General features: G+C 54.3%; 8 protein-coding genes across 8 annotated transcripts; 6 read left to right on the top strand and 2 right to left on the bottom strand.

Moving 5' to 3' along the window:
• Nucleotides 1–116: 116 nt before the first annotated feature.
• Nucleotides 117–1,165, top strand: A1O7_10062 (uncharacterized protein; the record flags this gene model as incomplete). Its single annotated transcript, XM_007764046.1, has 3 exons — nucleotides 117–230; nucleotides 280–979; nucleotides 1,038–1,165. The coding sequence occupies 3 exons, from the start codon at nucleotides 117–119 to the stop codon at nucleotides 1,163–1,165; spliced, it is 942 nt and encodes a 313-aa protein (XP_007762236.1).
• A 460-nt stretch (nucleotides 1,166–1,625) lies between these two features.
• A1O7_10063 (uncharacterized protein) lies at nucleotides 1,626–2,364 on the top strand (the record flags this gene model as incomplete). The annotated part of the gene is made up of 2 exons (XM_007764047.1): nucleotides 1,626–1,800; nucleotides 1,859–2,364. 2 exons carry the CDS (start codon nucleotides 1,626–1,628, stop codon nucleotides 2,362–2,364), a joined length of 681 nt encoding a protein of 226 aa, XP_007762237.1.
• Nucleotides 2,365–2,862: 498 nt separating this feature from the next.
• On the top strand, nucleotides 2,863–3,441 carry A1O7_10064 (uncharacterized protein; the record flags this gene model as incomplete). The annotated part of the gene is made up of 1 exon (XM_007764048.1): nucleotides 2,863–3,441. The coding sequence occupies one exon, from the start codon at nucleotides 2,863–2,865 to the stop codon at nucleotides 3,439–3,441; it is 579 nt and encodes a 192-aa protein (XP_007762238.1).
• Nucleotides 3,442–4,508: 1,067 nt separating this feature from the next.
• On the top strand, nucleotides 4,509–5,249 carry A1O7_10065 (uncharacterized protein; the record flags this gene model as incomplete). The annotated part of the gene is made up of 1 exon (XM_007764049.1): nucleotides 4,509–5,249. The coding sequence occupies one exon, from the start codon at nucleotides 4,509–4,511 to the stop codon at nucleotides 5,247–5,249; it is 741 nt and encodes a 246-aa protein (XP_007762239.1).
• A 594-nt stretch (nucleotides 5,250–5,843) lies between these two features.
• Nucleotides 5,844–6,531, top strand: A1O7_10066 (uncharacterized protein; the record flags this gene model as incomplete). The annotated part of the gene is made up of 3 exons (XM_007764050.1): nucleotides 5,844–6,144; nucleotides 6,187–6,243; nucleotides 6,329–6,531. The coding sequence occupies 3 exons, from the start codon at nucleotides 5,844–5,846 to the stop codon at nucleotides 6,529–6,531; spliced, it is 561 nt and encodes a 186-aa protein (XP_007762240.1).
• A 551-nt stretch (nucleotides 6,532–7,082) lies between these two features.
• On the bottom strand, nucleotides 7,083–7,655 carry A1O7_10067 (S-(hydroxymethyl)glutathione synthase; the record flags this gene model as incomplete). The annotated part of the gene is made up of 1 exon (XM_007764051.1): nucleotides 7,083–7,655. The coding sequence occupies one exon, from the start codon at nucleotides 7,653–7,655 to the stop codon at nucleotides 7,083–7,085; it is 573 nt and encodes a 190-aa protein (XP_007762241.1).
• An 815-nt stretch (nucleotides 7,656–8,470) lies between these two features.
• On the top strand, nucleotides 8,471–9,910 carry A1O7_10068 (uncharacterized protein; the record flags this gene model as incomplete). Its single annotated transcript, XM_007764052.1, has 1 exon — nucleotides 8,471–9,910. The coding sequence occupies one exon, from the start codon at nucleotides 8,471–8,473 to the stop codon at nucleotides 9,908–9,910; it is 1,440 nt and encodes a 479-aa protein (XP_007762242.1).
• A 3,246-nt stretch (nucleotides 9,911–13,156) lies between these two features.
• On the bottom strand, nucleotides 13,157–15,598 carry A1O7_10069 (dynamin GTPase; the record flags this gene model as incomplete). The annotated part of the gene is made up of 2 exons (XM_007764053.1): nucleotides 13,157–13,471; nucleotides 13,523–15,598. The coding sequence occupies 2 exons, from the start codon at nucleotides 15,596–15,598 to the stop codon at nucleotides 13,157–13,159; spliced, it is 2,391 nt and encodes a 796-aa protein (XP_007762243.1).
• Between the last annotated feature and the right edge of the window lie 355 nt (nucleotides 15,599–15,953).

Raw genomic sequence — 15,953 nt, forward strand, 5'->3', positions numbered from 1 at the left:
TATAAAGAAGGAGGTGAAAGGGTGTTGTTGATCGGGTGTCAGTCCTGGTATTCATCTTTGTTCTGTGTTGCTCTGTGCTGTGTCTCCTATTCCCCTCAGCCTTGTCGAAGACCACCATGGCCGGCTCAACAGTCCTCGCCGCACTGAAGCTGCTCAGTTCAGCTCTTTTACTGTCTCAGTTATGCGCTGCTACCCCTGTGAAACTGGAGGAGCGTCAAGCATACGCAATGGTCAGTACAGTCTCATTTACCTGGAACTCCGCCTTGACTTTCTATACAGATCGGAGATGGCTTTGAGGAAGCGACTATGACTCTGGGCAGCTACTACAACTACTGGTCCATCACCAACGGCACTTATGACTTGACTCGAAGCCAGCGGGCCCCAACCACAAGCCCCAAGACCCTTCCGATGATGGGCGACCGTAAGGCCATCAAGATCGAGCCGAACCGCACCGCTCTGGTCATCATCGACATGCAAAACTTCTTCCTGCACCCGGAACTCTCTCCAGGAGCTGTTGATGGTCGTGGTGCCGTCGCGCCGACCGTTAGGATGATCGAGGGATTCCGCAAGCACGGCATGAAGGTCCTCTGGGTCAACTGGGGTCTGACCGAGTATGACCTCTTGACGATCCCTCCTGCTTTCAAAGCCGGCTTCAGCGGCGGCAGTAACCTGGCCAATGAGACCTTCGGGAGCGACATGGGCACTCTCAAGGAGAACGGTACCACGATCGAAGTCGGCAGGATGTTGATGCGAGGTTCCTGGAATGCCGAACCATATGGCGTTCTGGGCACGATGAAGGACGAGGGCATCAAGGCAGGCACCGATCTGTGGTTCGACAAGAACCGCCTGTCCGGGCTGTGGGGCCCACAGACTCCCTTGGGGCTGTGGCTGCAGGAGAACGAGGTGTCGACTCTCTTCTTCGGTGGTGTCAACGCTGATCAGTGCGTTTGGTCGACGCTCGTCGACGCCTACTTCAAGGGTAAGCGGTCACGATCTCGTCACATGACCCGAAGTCGGATGCTAACAGCTTTTCTTAGGTTATGACGTGGTGTACGTCGACGACATCTCGCAGACAACCAGCCCCTCGTACGCCGTGAATATGACAAGATACAACGCTCAGGGATATGGTGAGTTTCCTCAAGTGAAATGGCAGAAACAAAGCTGACAGCTCTTTAGGATTCCTGGGTAACAGTACCGCTATATTGAGAGCACTCGGGTAGTGCACGTGCTTCTGCCATGTCAGCGAGAGGTGCCAGGGGTGAATGGGAGGCAATTTGACACGGTATAGACACTCTTGTCATGTGCCTGGTGAATGATCTTTGTGAATATCTATCAGCTCTGAGTGGACTGCTAGTTACACAGCGCAGTGCGTTACAAGCAATTGTTATCACTGACTATCACCGTGCCCATCCGCGTGACGGTACTTTCACTTGTTGCAGCCTGACTCATGACTGATACTGTAAAAGTGAAGACAAATCCGCCTGGCGAACTGAAGCGCACTTTCTATGTCTATATAAGTCGTCCCTGCTTCGCGAAGTTTTACCAGCCGTGCTAGCCTCGTTGTTGCATGCCGAAGCAGATTCGAGAAAATACACAGCTTCCACCCACATTCGAGCTTTTTCGCTATGCTCTATTCAACCATTCTCCCGGTCTTAGTCTTCCTCTTCCAGGCCACCTTCTCCGGTGTGTATGCCAAGTGCTGCCTTAGCGATGCAGGAGGCGACTGCGGCGACAACTCCGCCGGAACCCCCTGCTGCGGGTACAAGCCCTGCAACGGATTCTGCTGTGCTTGCAAGGGCGGTAAGTCCCTCGTCATCTGGACTTTTGCTTCGTTTTCTTACTGACTTTTCTCCCGCAGTCCAAGTGATCCGCGAAGTCATCGAGACTGACAAGCATACATGGACCTCTGTCATCACCGCCCCTGCCGGCACCACCTGGACTTGTCGCGCGAGCCACATCACCACATGGTACCCTCCTCCAGCAACCGACGTCAGCAGCGGCACTCATAAACGCGACGTCCCAGCCACAATGGTCCTGCGTGATGACGGCGGCTTGGTTGCGACTGTCACGCAAATGGTCCAGACTGCAACCTCTACCTCGTTCACTCGTCCGCCATACGACCCTGAGATGCTCGCCCACTTGCAAAGCACGTTCAATCACGTCTGTCGCGGAAGGAAGCACAATGGTGTCCATGTGATTGATCTGGACGACTACTTTGGCTACTTCAACGTCACCACCAAGCGCAAAGATTCCGACTACGCGAAGGATGTGGAAGCGAAATTCCGTGCACACGATATCAACCAAGATGGGTTGTTGACAATTGAGGAAGTCCAACTGCGTTGCGGCAGCGATGGATGTATGTAGGGGAGATGTACGGAGTACGTGGTGGGCGAAGAAACATGGCGCGTATGCGCGTTTCGGAAGAACGATTATTCCGCAACGCAGCCAAGCCCGCTTGGGTTACTCCTTACGCCACAAGCCACAACGCACCGAGCCTGCAGCCGCGATGACATCACACGGACATCAATCACTGCACGTCAAAGCAACCAGAGTCTGTGACCTTTACACTGTTAGTGACTACGCAGTATTGATAGTCTTATCTCCAGCTCTTACACAAATTGTTCTTCTTGTGACTCCTGTGCATAGCTCGATTAATCGCGTTTCTCAATCGTTGTCAGAGCCCTAGCTTTCCTTTCCTTGACGTCACTGCCCAAAATCTGGCGATCTTTTCAATCCCCGCACTGTTTGATTTACGCCCTGTGCTGCGCTCACGGTCCGCTTAATACTCACTCAGACCCTTCTGGTGTTATATCGTGCTCACCTCAAATAATTCACCCTATCAAGCTCGACTCAAGCGCCAGAATGTCTGCCCTTGACCCGGAGGAACCCTCGCAGCCAAGCCAACAAACAGGCTTGAACCAAGGTCAAAACCCCGCCTCGAAAACCTCAGAAGAACAGTCTACGTCAAAAGATGCCTCTTCCGTCGAATCCAAGACCATCGACCACCGTCAGCCTCACGATGTACCTCAGAAACATGGCGACGAAGCGAACTTTGGCTCCATGGCTGCAGGCGAACGGGGGCCATTAACGGAGAAGTCACTTCCTGGCTCCGACGCGCAGAATTACGCCCAGGGCGACAGCAATTTAGAGGGCGAGCAGATGCGCATGCCCGGCGAAGGCGACGTCGCGGACGCTGTGAGATCAGGTGGCGGGGGCGGGCATGGAGAGGAACAGAGCCTGACGCAGAATCTTGACAAGAAGGTCGCGGAGCATGAGGCGGAGCTGCATAAGAGAGGGGAGCGGACGGGGAAGGAGATCGAGGAGGAAGAGAAGGAAGACTGGACGGGGAAGAAGGCCGATATTGCAAGTGCGCTGCACGAGGGTAGAGAGGGCCGCGATGAAGCAAACAGGCCGGCGATGGTGTTGGCGGCAGAGGAGTAAGCAGAGCAACAGAGCATGTGCTTAGCGACGTCGAGATACCCCAAAGGTCTAGCACAGGAGCTGGTTGATGGTGAGGAGATACGGTCGAGCATCGCGTGATGACTTTGGTCAGTAGGAATGTTCTGATGCTACGGGACGCGAATGCTTCTGGGTCCTATTTCTCCGTTTTTCCCCTCTTGCCCACCTAGCGGAGCCATCATAGAAATCGTTGACTGGTCGTCGTCTGTCACGTCCGGCAAGGTTTTGGTGCGTCTTCCCGTTGTGCGACTTCGGAGCAGTAAATCTCGATTCTCACCAGCTCGTGACCAGTCCTACTACCTGGAAGCACTACAACCATACCTGAGTGGCAGAGCTGGAGCCAACGAAGTTCGCTCGTTTGAATGAAGCCTTTACTCAATCTCAATATGTCGCGTGCTGGACGCGATCGAGTGATGCCCAAGACTCAAGAAACTACAGAAACCGGATGTCGAACACGAAAAAGTGGCTGGCGGCAGGAATGTCACGTGCCAAGCGTCATTGCCTAGAGATGTCACCCAAGTGGCCTCGCAGAACTAGTAAAATTAAACCTTGGCCGGAAATTTGCAAGGCGGCGAGGGACAAAGTTTGGAGCCTCGTTCACGCTCGTTATCGATAGGGGGCTGGGGGTCAACGCGCTGATCGCGACTTTGAAGCAGTAATGCCCACTCATCCTCAGCCTTTACACTTCTGTCAGAAGCACCGTGTAACAGTAAGAGGTTGCTGGGACACGACCACCACGTGCACAGGAGGCAGCGATGGCAACAATAAGTAAGTACCGAATCGCTTTTCGGCACAAAGCCATTGTCCTCGACCACGAGCACAAAGGAACAAACGAGCATATCACTACTCGAGGCAGACGCAGCTGGCCTGTGGCAATCCGTCGCTGATATTCATCGTCGTTTGGGGGCTCGTTGACTTTCTCTCGATATGTGGACTGTCCTTGACTTCTTTTGCTGCCCCTCATTTTACACTTGAACACCAGATACCTCGTACAGCCAGAGACAAACCATTACCAACTCCCAAATATCAACCAGAGAAGAACGCGCAAGATGTGTTACTACAACGCTTCCCTGTTCCTCGTGTGCGGGCATCTTGAACTGTCCGACGTTCCGATCGCGGACTGTCGTTGCCCGCACCGAGACGCACAGGCCATTCATCCAGATCACAAGGAAGGGGCAAAGAATGTCGGGGGCTACCACCAACCCAAGAAGTCCCAGGAGGGGCACGCATCACTCCCCAGTCCTCCTGCAACACCGCCTCCCATCACGGATTGCCAGCGGACGTCTATTCATCCACTGCACACATTCCGAGTCAAGTCCCTTTGCCCAGAGTGCCAGGAGGAGCGCGATGCCCGTATCGAGGCATTTGAGAACCAGATGCGGGAGGACCTCGAGCGGCGGATTCTGGCCCGGTCGGCAGAGTGGAACGAACGGGGCACCGAGGTGGGGAGGAGGAGGTTGTTCCGCGCTTCAACCACATTGGCCATGATAATGGAGGCGCCTATCACAGCGAAGAGGGAACAACCGGAAGAAGCGTGGGAGTGTCAAAGCCAGGCCGACACGCAAAGATCATCGCCAGCATCAGACAGCATGGGAAAAATGATGGATGGATTTCGTCGCCGGGTCGGATGGAATCAATGGGAGATCTCGCCGACCAAGAAGGGACAGGAACAGAGTACGGGTGACCTGTCTGTAGCGGTACAGGGTTCGCCTCTATCCCTAGCCGGGAAGTTATCATTCGCAGCATTTGGAGCTGCTTCAGAAGGGAAACAATGCACCCTCGGTTTGTGAGTTGATGAGAGCAGGGAGTGGTCGGACTCGAAAGCCAGCATGACTGCATCGAAGGTCGACAGATTTTAGTTGCGGCGACTGCGCTGCATGTTGCCGAGGATTGACAATGAGGTGCACAGTACTCACCACAGCTGCGAAGGCACGTGGAAGCGAATTAGTTAGAAGCTCGAATATTTCGTGTCTGCGAAGCAGCACGACTGCGGAACGAGTTTCGTGTTAATGCATAACTATTGAAATATATAACCATCCAGATTAATGACCAGCCACGTACTGCTGGACTCTGGATGGTGGCACCCGGAACAAGGGCGGCGGCAGCTGCATACCAAAAGTGGGCCAATCGCAGTGGTCGACTGACGCCGCTCTTATTAACTAGCTCGCGTGGATGTTCTGAGTACATTGTAGCTCTGGCACGCTCATCCACACCACTACAGTCAGTCGCGAGCTTCTTTCAATCGCTCCTCCTCTCGACACCGCTCCGTCGTAAGCCACATCTGGCCAGAGGGACGAGCGCTTCTTTTCCCTGCGCTCGTTGCCTCTCCGTAGATTCAGACCCCACCTCTCCCGCGCCCCGAACAGTCTCCTACCACAGTCACCATGCCCACTCCCGAATCCGAGGGCTTTTTGCGACAGAAGCCCAAAGTCCCGCCCACCTTCGAGTGTGTTGATTTCCAAGACAATGAAGCGGTCGCCGACGCCAGAGATGCCATCATCCGGGAGCAGTGGGTACAGAAGATGATGAAGAGGCTAGTTGGCGAAGAGATGGGTATGTTCGCCCTCTTCCTACAGGTGGTGCCAGGTGTGAAGTGGCATGAGACGGGGTCCGGCGCGGATAGTGAAGCTGCGGGGCATTGGGACGAAGCTGGCAAGCCGTCAGGAAGAGCATCTCTGTTTAGCGGTACTACTATTCAGGCCATTTTCTGACATGAACGCCGCTCAGGAAAATGCTACGCCCGCGAAGGAGTCAACCACCTCGAGAAATGTGGGAAATACCGAGGTAAAATCCCCATTGATACTCTACCTCCAACCGACGTGTCCTTCAGGTGTCTCTTTGTCTTCTGCAGCTAATGGAACTAAACCAGACCGCTACCTGCAACTCCTCAAATCCACCCGCGAATTTGGTTTCCGAGGCCGGCAGCAGAATTATATCCCCGGCGTTGATGGCCCCGCTGGCGGTCCAGAGGTTCTGACAAATTATCCCAGTGCGCAGGAAGCGAAGGGTTCGAGAGGGTCAGATACAAGACCTGGGAACACAACCGGCAAGGGTGGCGCGACGCTGTACTAGAAGATGTCAATCATAAAAAGGATTGTGCACACCAAGCACCATATCTCCCACGACAAGCGGGGATATTGTACATACCACGGGCCATGGAACCCTTCCAAAGGAGGAGTCGACGGCCGGCTCGCATTGAGTAATGGTAAAAGATGGTACTTCCAGAAGTCTGAGCAACCAGGACGCCATCAAGCTACTGCAGGCTCAAAATTCAATGTGCTTCTTTAGGTTTTGTTTTCTAAGAATTATGACCGAGACATGTTCTGGATTTAACCCAACAGCATACCACGACGTTGAAGCGGGTACGTAGCACGGAGTGCTCTCAAGCTGGGGCGCGCCGGCTACCTCCCACATCTACACCTGCTTTGACACATCGCGAGTAAGACTTCCTTTGTGGGAGTGATATGCACATGAGGTAACTTTTGATTCCGGATTTCCTAGATTATGGGAGGGAGGATAGCATAATGCTGTGCATCCTGACCTTCGCTTGTGGGGATGTGCCATTCTCGAGCTGGCTTGATGCCATTGAGATCGCTGTGCTCACAAATCTCATCGCTCTACCTTCACAGCTTGCTCTTCTTACCCGACTTTTCCGCCGCATATGTCGCCAGAGCGTCCATCAGCGGCGGGCTCAGCGCGTCATACGGCTCGAGCCCGACATCCTTCAACTTTTGCCTGACTTCGCCCATCTTCTCCGGCGGATACCCTTGCTCGATCAAACTCGACACGAACGCGGCAAACTGCGGCTCCTGCCACCCCTTGTCATCGCTCAACTCGACATGCACAAAGCTGAGGCCCTTGAAGGCGTGATCCTTCTCGATCGGCCCGTACATGTGCACGCCGCATTCCTTGCACGCCTTGCGGAGGATCGTGGCCTCCGGGTTCAGCACGGCGAGCTTGTCGCCGTTCTTGGTGACCTTGACGTTCTCGTCGGGGGTGACGGCAACAACAGAAAAGAGGGCGCCCTCTGGTTTCCAGCATTGGGAACATCCGCACACATGATTGTGCAGGACGTTGCCCTTGAGCTCGACCTCGACTGGGTTGGATTTGCAGTGGCAGCGCAGAGTGCCGCCATTGAAGTCGGATTCGCCTTTGGTGAGGCCGTTGTCGATCAAGGGATGAAGTGACGGTGCCATGGTGCGTTGAATACTCTTCGTTTCGACTTTTGCTTGAACGGTGGGTGGTATATATGTGTCTAGTAGAGGACAATTACGACGGGCTCCAACAGCACCTACCTCGACCTTTTATATGAATCATCAGCAGCGCATCGGCAGTCTACCGTGCTCTCACCCGTACACAAACGGGGCCCTTTTCTCGGGCTGCCATGCATGGTGGTATGAGGGGTAGACGCAACTCTGGCCAGTCGCTCATCAATGCCAGATTGAGGAGATAGAATCCGAATCCCCTCGAATGATGAATCCGCAAGTCCGATTCACGACGGGGTGGCCCCCTCTCAGCCATTCGGATGGGGCATGACCGCAGTATTCTTGTCCCCCTGTCGGTCGGCAGTTGTAGGGGGCCGATGTATTCTCGCAAATGGCGACATATCATGTCAGACTCGCGAGCGAGGAGGAGGTGGAGCTTGCGCAGAGGAGATCAAGATAAGACTCCTTCCCGGGCCTTGCTGTCCGCAGGAAACGTATGCTGAAAGCGACCAAGGTATCGACGTATATAGGATATCCCGGGTGATTGCGGAGGAGATGTGAGGAACATGAGATCGAACTCCAGTTCGGAGTTAGGAAAATCACGTGGCTGGGCAGCCACATTTGCGCGGGCAGCGTCCGGCTCCTCCGTAGCGTTTGTACGAAGAAGCACAAGTCGATTAACCGCCACCAAGCCTTGGAACCAAGGACAAGAACAACCAGCTTCACTCTCGAAAACGTGGCCCTGAGACTGGCCCTGGCATTCGTTGTCGAGGAAATCATCCCTGATAAGAGAGCAAAACAGAAGAATGCCGTTTCCGTTTGTGCTTTCCACAACATCCCATATCTCATTCCAAGCCAGCCTTACCTCATCCACCCATCCATCCCTCCCCTCAGCGGCTACATCCCAGCGCGCCATTGTCCGGGCGGCGTTGAAGGCCCACAAGAGATTATCCCCTTCCCAGCAGGCAAATAATCTGCTGTCACTTTCATCCACGATCCAAACCTACCTACGCTACCTCATCAGCTTAGATCTCGCACTATCTGGTAAGGCGGTGGCTGGAGAGGACGTTGATATTGCCCTCGCGAAAGAACCCGAGATCCAATGGCGTCCCACGCTCAGCTCCACCACGATTCCTGGTCGTGACAATGAACGCGTCAAGGGCAAAGGCCTTGACTATGAGATTTTCTTCATTCACCACACCCTGGCGCTGATCCAAAATCTACTGGCCAGGCAGTCTTTATTGGGCCTGTACGCCGCAGTCAATCCGATCCCTGAAGAACGGACAGCATTGGTTCAGAACGCGACCAAATTCTTGAAAATAGCCTACTCTCTGCACTCGTATTTACTGCTAAGAGCCAACTCATCGACGGATGGACCTCCTTCGTTCCCTGCAGCAGCAGTTGACGTGTCCACCGCCGTACAGTCTGGTCTCCAGCACTTGACGCACGCAGAGTTCAATCTCTTATGCGTGCTGAAGGATGACCCATACCCAGCACTCCTGATCCAGTCCAGGAACAAAGACGACAAGGAGTGGATGATCCGAGCGCCGCAAATACCCAAGGTACGTGCTCAAGTGCTGACACGACTATGCATTGGAGCATCCTCGCACGCGTCAGCCGCGCTGGCAGCGCTCAAGATGGAAAGCACGCGAGTGTCCAAGGATCTGCTAGAGTACTGTGACGGCATCCAACGATCGTCCCGGGCAAAAGCATGCCGATTTCAGGCATTAGATGAAGACGGGGCCGGACAGATAGGAAAAGCGATCGCCTGGATCCGGGCAGCTATGGACGAGCTTGGCCTTGACGTGGGCAAGGAAGGGCCCAAGTCATCTGGTCTTGGGAAGCTGAAGAATTCATGGCTCGAGCGGAGGGAAGACAAGCGCATTGAGAAGGGCAGCACGAATTGGGGCCTGGACGGTGGAAAGCTTGAAGAGGCCCGCATCGTGGAACACCTGGCCAAGAAGTTCAACAAGGAGAACGACACCATCAGCAACCAGTTGGTACCTGAGTGGAAGCCCTTGCTGGCGACCCTGCCGAGCGGGATGAATATGCCGATCGATGAGAGGTGGAAGCCGGCATTGTTGGACGAGGACGAGTTGGCGTCCATGAGGGCTCCTCCGGATGAGGATGACCTTGCCGCTGCTGCAAACAGTTCGGATGACGAGGCAGATATGGCGAAGGAACCTGTAGGCGCGTTTCCTGGGACTCATCGAGATTATGGTGACAAGGCCACAAGTTACTATTGAAGGAGCGCTGGTATCACGAAACTCAGAAGGTCCTGATAGCTGTCTCCTGGAGATGGCAGTGGTTGTCAGACGGCCGCAGGCTCGATGCTCCTGACGAACATGTACCTGTGTACTTGTAGGGGGATGCTCCTTACGAAGCAATAGTACACACGCTGACACCCAGTACATTTTTGCATCTCACCTCCCAGAGCGTGTTTGGTTGTTCTGTTCTACATCTAACACTGAGAACACAGTAGGGACTCGGAACACGGACGGACACGACGCGGGAGGTAAGTCGTACTCTGCTGACTGAATGGATCCCCACATACGGTGTACGATCCCCACCTAAACACCCTACGGTGGTGCCCCTCGTGTACCCCCATGCCCCATACCCCCTGGATCCTGGATGTTTCGACATTGTTTCAAGCATGCCAAAGACTCGACCACCCACCAATCATCCCCCCACCAAACTCAATGTTCATCACGTCGTCGAGATCACCGTCAGACGTTGGCATGCCGATGCATATCATCGTTCGGTGCATGACCTTCGTTGTCGACCACCCAAGCGCGCACCATCCGCGAGGGTTCCTGCGGAAGGGTGTGATGGTGACGTGATGTGAACTGCCCTCGGCCACTACATTTGTCCACACCATCGTCATGGCTGGCATGGTTCCACGGGCCCAATCCAGCCTTACGGAGGACCTCCTTTGGCCTTGTACCTGTTCCGTCTGGCAGGTAGGTAGGATGAACGGCGTGTCACAATCGTGACCACTGGCCGTGCGCGCTTGGCCTTTTAACGCCCTCCTTGTCGGTGACGTCGATGTAGCACCACGAGTACCCCCCGCATGGTACAGTGAGTTGGAAACATCTTGACGAGCAATGCAAGGGGAGTAAAGGATGTGGTACAGTACCTGTCCCCTCCCTTATGTGATTGATATATATCTTCGTGGCCTCCGTTATGTATCGGACGCGCTCATTCGATTGCTGCCATTCTGTCTTCCCCTCGACACCGAACCGAGCAGAACATCAACGACACGGCCCCCGCCATGATCCTGAGGACGAGAGCTTTACGAGCTGTGTTGGTCGTGAGCGTGACGCTCCTGTTGCAAACAGCACGAACATCAGCCTTTCCCGTACTGTCATCACTGCCGTTGTCATTGCCGATACTCCCAAAGATTACAATACGACATGGATCGCCGTTGTCGGTGGCGGAGACCAGAACCGCCGTGCCTCCAGGACCAGGCATGGACACGAGTTTGGTGCCGGGTGATGGAACACATGGCAAGCGACTATTGCAACCTTTCAGGTGAGGGCTATCACATCACATCAATCACATACACATCGCACGTAGACGTCGAGACTATGTCCCATGCTTGATCGGGAGATATGGGGCACGACCAGTATGTGGACTCGTACCGGTGCTACGTCCCGTCAACAACCTACCCTTTGCCGTTCTATTCCCATCGTACGTCTCACTTATCACTGATTAGCGATCGGTCCAGGTCTACCGCCGTGGGAATCGAACAACGACAGGCGCAGACACAGACACAGACACAGACACAGATACAGACGCCAACGACATCGATACTGGCATCCTCAACCCCCGGAGTTCTCATAACAGACACGATGATCCCTTCTCCGCAGTCGTCTTCTTCGCCACTAGCGCCGCCACCTGCGTTGGCGGGCATAACGACCTTTCCTCCCACGACCGCGATATCGACATTACCCGCACCGGCACCCTTCCCAGAGCCCCCTCCGAATATCGAGTCAGAGTCTCAATCGGTATCAACATCGTTCCCGTTTTCAATATACCCGAGCCCAGTAGGCTCAGCTGCTCCTACCGTCAGTGGCGGTCGAAGTCCTCGTCCCGGTTGTCCATCTCCAGTCGATGGGTCTATACCGCCACCCGCAGTGCCGACTGCAGAGACTCCGAGTACGACTGCGGACGCGACTTTCCCCGTCATCGTCACGGTGTTCTTGTCGTCTCTACCAGCTCCGTCGGCCTTCTCTGCCGCCTACCTTATGAAATGAAGGGTCCAATCTGCTCGTCACTCTTGATCTCGCAGTTGGTTGGTTGGGAGGAAGAAAGGAAGGAAAGCGGACGAAAAGGGACGTAACTACCCGCCTGCCTGCCTGCTTATCTGCGCGGCCGCCGCATCGCGTCGAATAGCATGGTCACCACAGAACGCCCCCCCCCCCCTTCTTGGATCTTCCCCGTCAGCGTCGGCGTCGGCGGTCAGAGCCAGGATCAACGTCACGCGCCACTTCTTCTCCCTGACGTGCGTGCGGACCGACCGATCAACGAACCAACGGACGAGAACGAGAACCCTATTTCGTCCTGCGTTTGGGCAAGCCCACGCACCGAAGGAGAGGCGTGGTTGAAATGTGCCGCCAATGCAACCGCTCCACCATCGAGTCCAGGTTCAAGCTTGATTGCTTCAAGGATTTTCCAGCACGGTTGTGATACCCTCGAATTCCTCCCCACTTGCTACGATGTCTTCAAAGACGGGGACGGGGAACTACACAATGTTCTCCTCGAAACCAAGGCCCAGTCACCAGTTGAGACGTCGGTGCTCTACCAGCGCAGAAGTAGACCTTTACTGTGCACACTACAGGACCCTACAAGCAGGCTGGAGCACGCTCGTACGGACGTAAATAAAGTATACCCGGTACGGTATGTTCTGGAACCGCTTGAGCGGCGGGACGAAACGGGACAAATCGGGACTACTCCAGAATATACCCTCCGGAACAGACTGACACTGTACATACTACTTAATGTGGCTTCGAAACCCTCATTGTTGTGGCGTGGATATCAGGTACTATGCATTGCTATCTACCTAGACTCGTGGTCTCTTGCGCAGGGTTTGTGATACAGTACATATAAAGCCCTGTCTAGGCGTCATTTCCAGACACTCTCGATTTTCTTCTGAACAACACATGGTATTCATGACAAGCGGGAGTGATCCAACTTTATAGACCACGATCCATCTCCTTTAGACAAAACATAATCATGACAAGTGGCAGTGATACAATCTTACAGACCACTCCACCTTCCCCTTTCTCTGGTGGCGGATGGAGACGCCAGGGTTCGCAATATAAGCCAACGGTGGTGGTAGATACATACATGCCATCATACTGTACGATCATGTCGGGGTTCTATGACATTGAGAAGCGAGAAGAGACTCTCCTTTGTGCAACGAGGGTCCGCCAGCAACAACAACCAGTTGCGCACCACGCACCCACAACCTCCGAAACCACAGAGCGTCCCTACAACACCTCGCCCACGATCTTGGCAGCCTCCTTGTACGTACTCAACAACTTCTCGCACTTTTCCCGCTCCTTCTTGATTCCGTCATCCTCGTACAGCAGTTCGCCAAACAGGTCTTCTTTGTATAGCTCGCTGACAAGACGGTTCTGCACCTCATCCCTGCTATGGTTGACGAGTAAGTGCATAATGGCTTTCGGGACTTGATCGGCGATGGTCTCGCGGACGATGTTGAAGTAAGACGAGATGAGCCGGCGGATGAGTTCTGTCTCCAGGGCTTCGCGCTCTGTCAATGCAGGCTCGGCGGACTGCTCAGGCTGGAAAGTGGCACGGTCAGCGAGGCCAATGACAACTCAGAATACACTTACAAATAACGCCGTCGCATCACCATACTCTGAGGCAGGCGCATAGTCATCGTTCATGGCTGGCGGGTAGACAGGCGACCGATCTGTAAAACTGCCACGATCCATCCGCCGTATGCTCTGCGAAAAGCTCGGGTCCGTGCTGTGGCTGACGTGTCTGTGTGCCACTGAGGCAGACGATGGGACGATAGCTGGGCTTCCGGGTAATGCTGTACCTGGTAATCCGTTCTCCTTGCCGAAGAAGTAGTTGAGGAAGGAATCTCTCGCTGCACCGGCCGAGCCATTTTCTCGTTCGCGGGCCACAGCGGGCGACATACTTCTGCTGATAGTCGGATGTTTCCTGGTCGGTAAGGTGGTGGGCTTGTCTTCCTGCTCGGCCTCCTCTTCGTCTGGCGTGGCCGCACCGTTGACGCCCAGTTGCTTTCTCCGTTGCTGCTCTCGTTTCCGCCTCTCTTGCTCCTGAGCTGCTTTCTTGTCCTTTTCATTCTTGCTGGCGATGACAGACGACATTGCCGCGGCCGCGCCGAGGAAGTTGGGATGATTTGTGTTGATGTAAGCGCGCTGAATGGCAATCAGAGACTCGACATAACCTGAGCACGGGCCGAGTCGCTCTCTCAGCAAGTCTGACACGACTTCGATGAGCTTGGCCTGTAGTCGTGGGAATCGTGACAGTTCCGTTGATCCGCATGTATGACATATCTTAATCAACTCTTCATAGACCAGCTCCACGCATCGCTGGCTAGGGATTTCTAGAAGCTTGATCTGCGGCTTCACCAGCAGATCGAACGCAAGTTCGGGGACGAAAAGACTGGGACGCGGACCGGTAGAGTTTCTTATGGCTGTTCGGATGTCAAGGACGGAAAGATTGTGGGTAGGATCGATGGTTTCGAGGGAGTTGCCAAACACCGAGTTGAAGATGTAGTATATCCTTGCGCCACCACAGAGTTCTTTAGTCGAGATCTCGGAGGATGTACCGTCGATGGACGAGATGAAGGATGTCGCAAATCGGGTCATCAGTTGAAGGATCAGCGAGCCACGGTGCTCCTTGCCGCTGAACTGCTTGCTGCCATAACTTGCCAGCTCTTGTTGGGTCTGTCCCATCAGTGTATTCAACCGCGCCTTGATATCCGGCAGCCTGTCACGGATATGAGCCATGAGAGTCGTGTTCAGGGTTTTAGCCAAGTATTGAGTCCCGCATCTTGTTGCCATGTTCCGATATGCCGGATGATGCCTGAAAAACTCCGCTTCGGATTTGAGAGCCTCAGACATCGGTTTGCTTGTTTGGATGTCTTGCTGTGACCGATTCACCACGCCGATGAATCCAAGCTTCAATGGATAGACGCGACCGGACAGAATGTCGAGCGCATTTGTGCCATGATCCATCAAGTCCAATTTTGTGAGGACTCCGATTGTCCTTCTTCCCATGGGATCCACATGACGGGCAAGCTTGAGCGCTTCGGAATTCACGAGATCGACGTTTGCAGGCGAGACGGCCAAGATGATACTGTTCGGTTTCGCGATGTATTCGGAGATGAGGGTTCTGGTCTGTTTCTCGATGTCCGCGGGTTGATCGCCAATAGGCACCTTTGTCAAGCCAGGCAGATCAACCAAGGTCAGGTTGAGCACGTGAGGGGAGAAGATTTTGAGGTTGATGGGCTGCCTGTTGATGCCTTTGTTGTTTCCTGCTATTCTCGCCGTCTCATTCTCGATCTCGGCTCGGACCTGGTTGAAGTCGGTGAATTTGCGACCCGGGATGTGAAGGAACTCGGCCCATTCCCCATGCTCTTCAACGCTTCGATAGGAATGAGGAGCATGGGCATCGCCGTTGCCATTGGTAGTCTCGTCCTCATCGGGAGGGATGTTGATGAGTTGGAGTATCAGCGGTCGGCGAGTCACGATGCCACTGCCGCGTGGAAGAAAGTCCCTGCCTACAATGTTCTCGAGGACGGAGGATTTTCCCGAAGACTGCGAGCCGACGACGACTATCTGGGGCAGATCGAGGGAATCATTGCCGATGGTGTTGAAGACGAGGTCCTGGAGTTTGTTGACCGTGCGCAGGAGGTCATCGCCGAGGGTGGTCATTGTCGACAGGAATAGTCGCAACCAGCCAGAGGGAGAACTGTGTCAAAGGTGAAAAGTTGGCAGCTTGAGAAGAGGTTGGTCGCGACTATGTGAGGACGGCAGGAGTGGTGTCACTGCAGGATGCCTGAGGAATAGATTGAGTGATAAAGCGAGCCTGCTGTGAAAATGGAGCTTAGGTCGCCACGAGCAGGCACATGTTGACAGTACTGTATGGTTGAGGTGTACGGAGTAAGTGTGCTGCAATGTAGCACTTGGGGCAGAACGCGGGTTGCAGATGCGAGCGAGGCACCTCCGGAGTACGAGTTACGCACAGCTCACGAATCTCAAAATGGGAATCAAATGACGAGGTCTACCA

This window comes from Cladophialophora yegresii (assembly GCF_000585515.1).
Source record: "Cladophialophora yegresii CBS 114405 chromosome Unknown aczIN-supercont1.7, whole genome shotgun sequence".
NCBI classification, from domain to species: domain Eukaryota; kingdom Fungi; phylum Ascomycota; class Eurotiomycetes; order Chaetothyriales; family Herpotrichiellaceae; genus Cladophialophora; species Cladophialophora yegresii.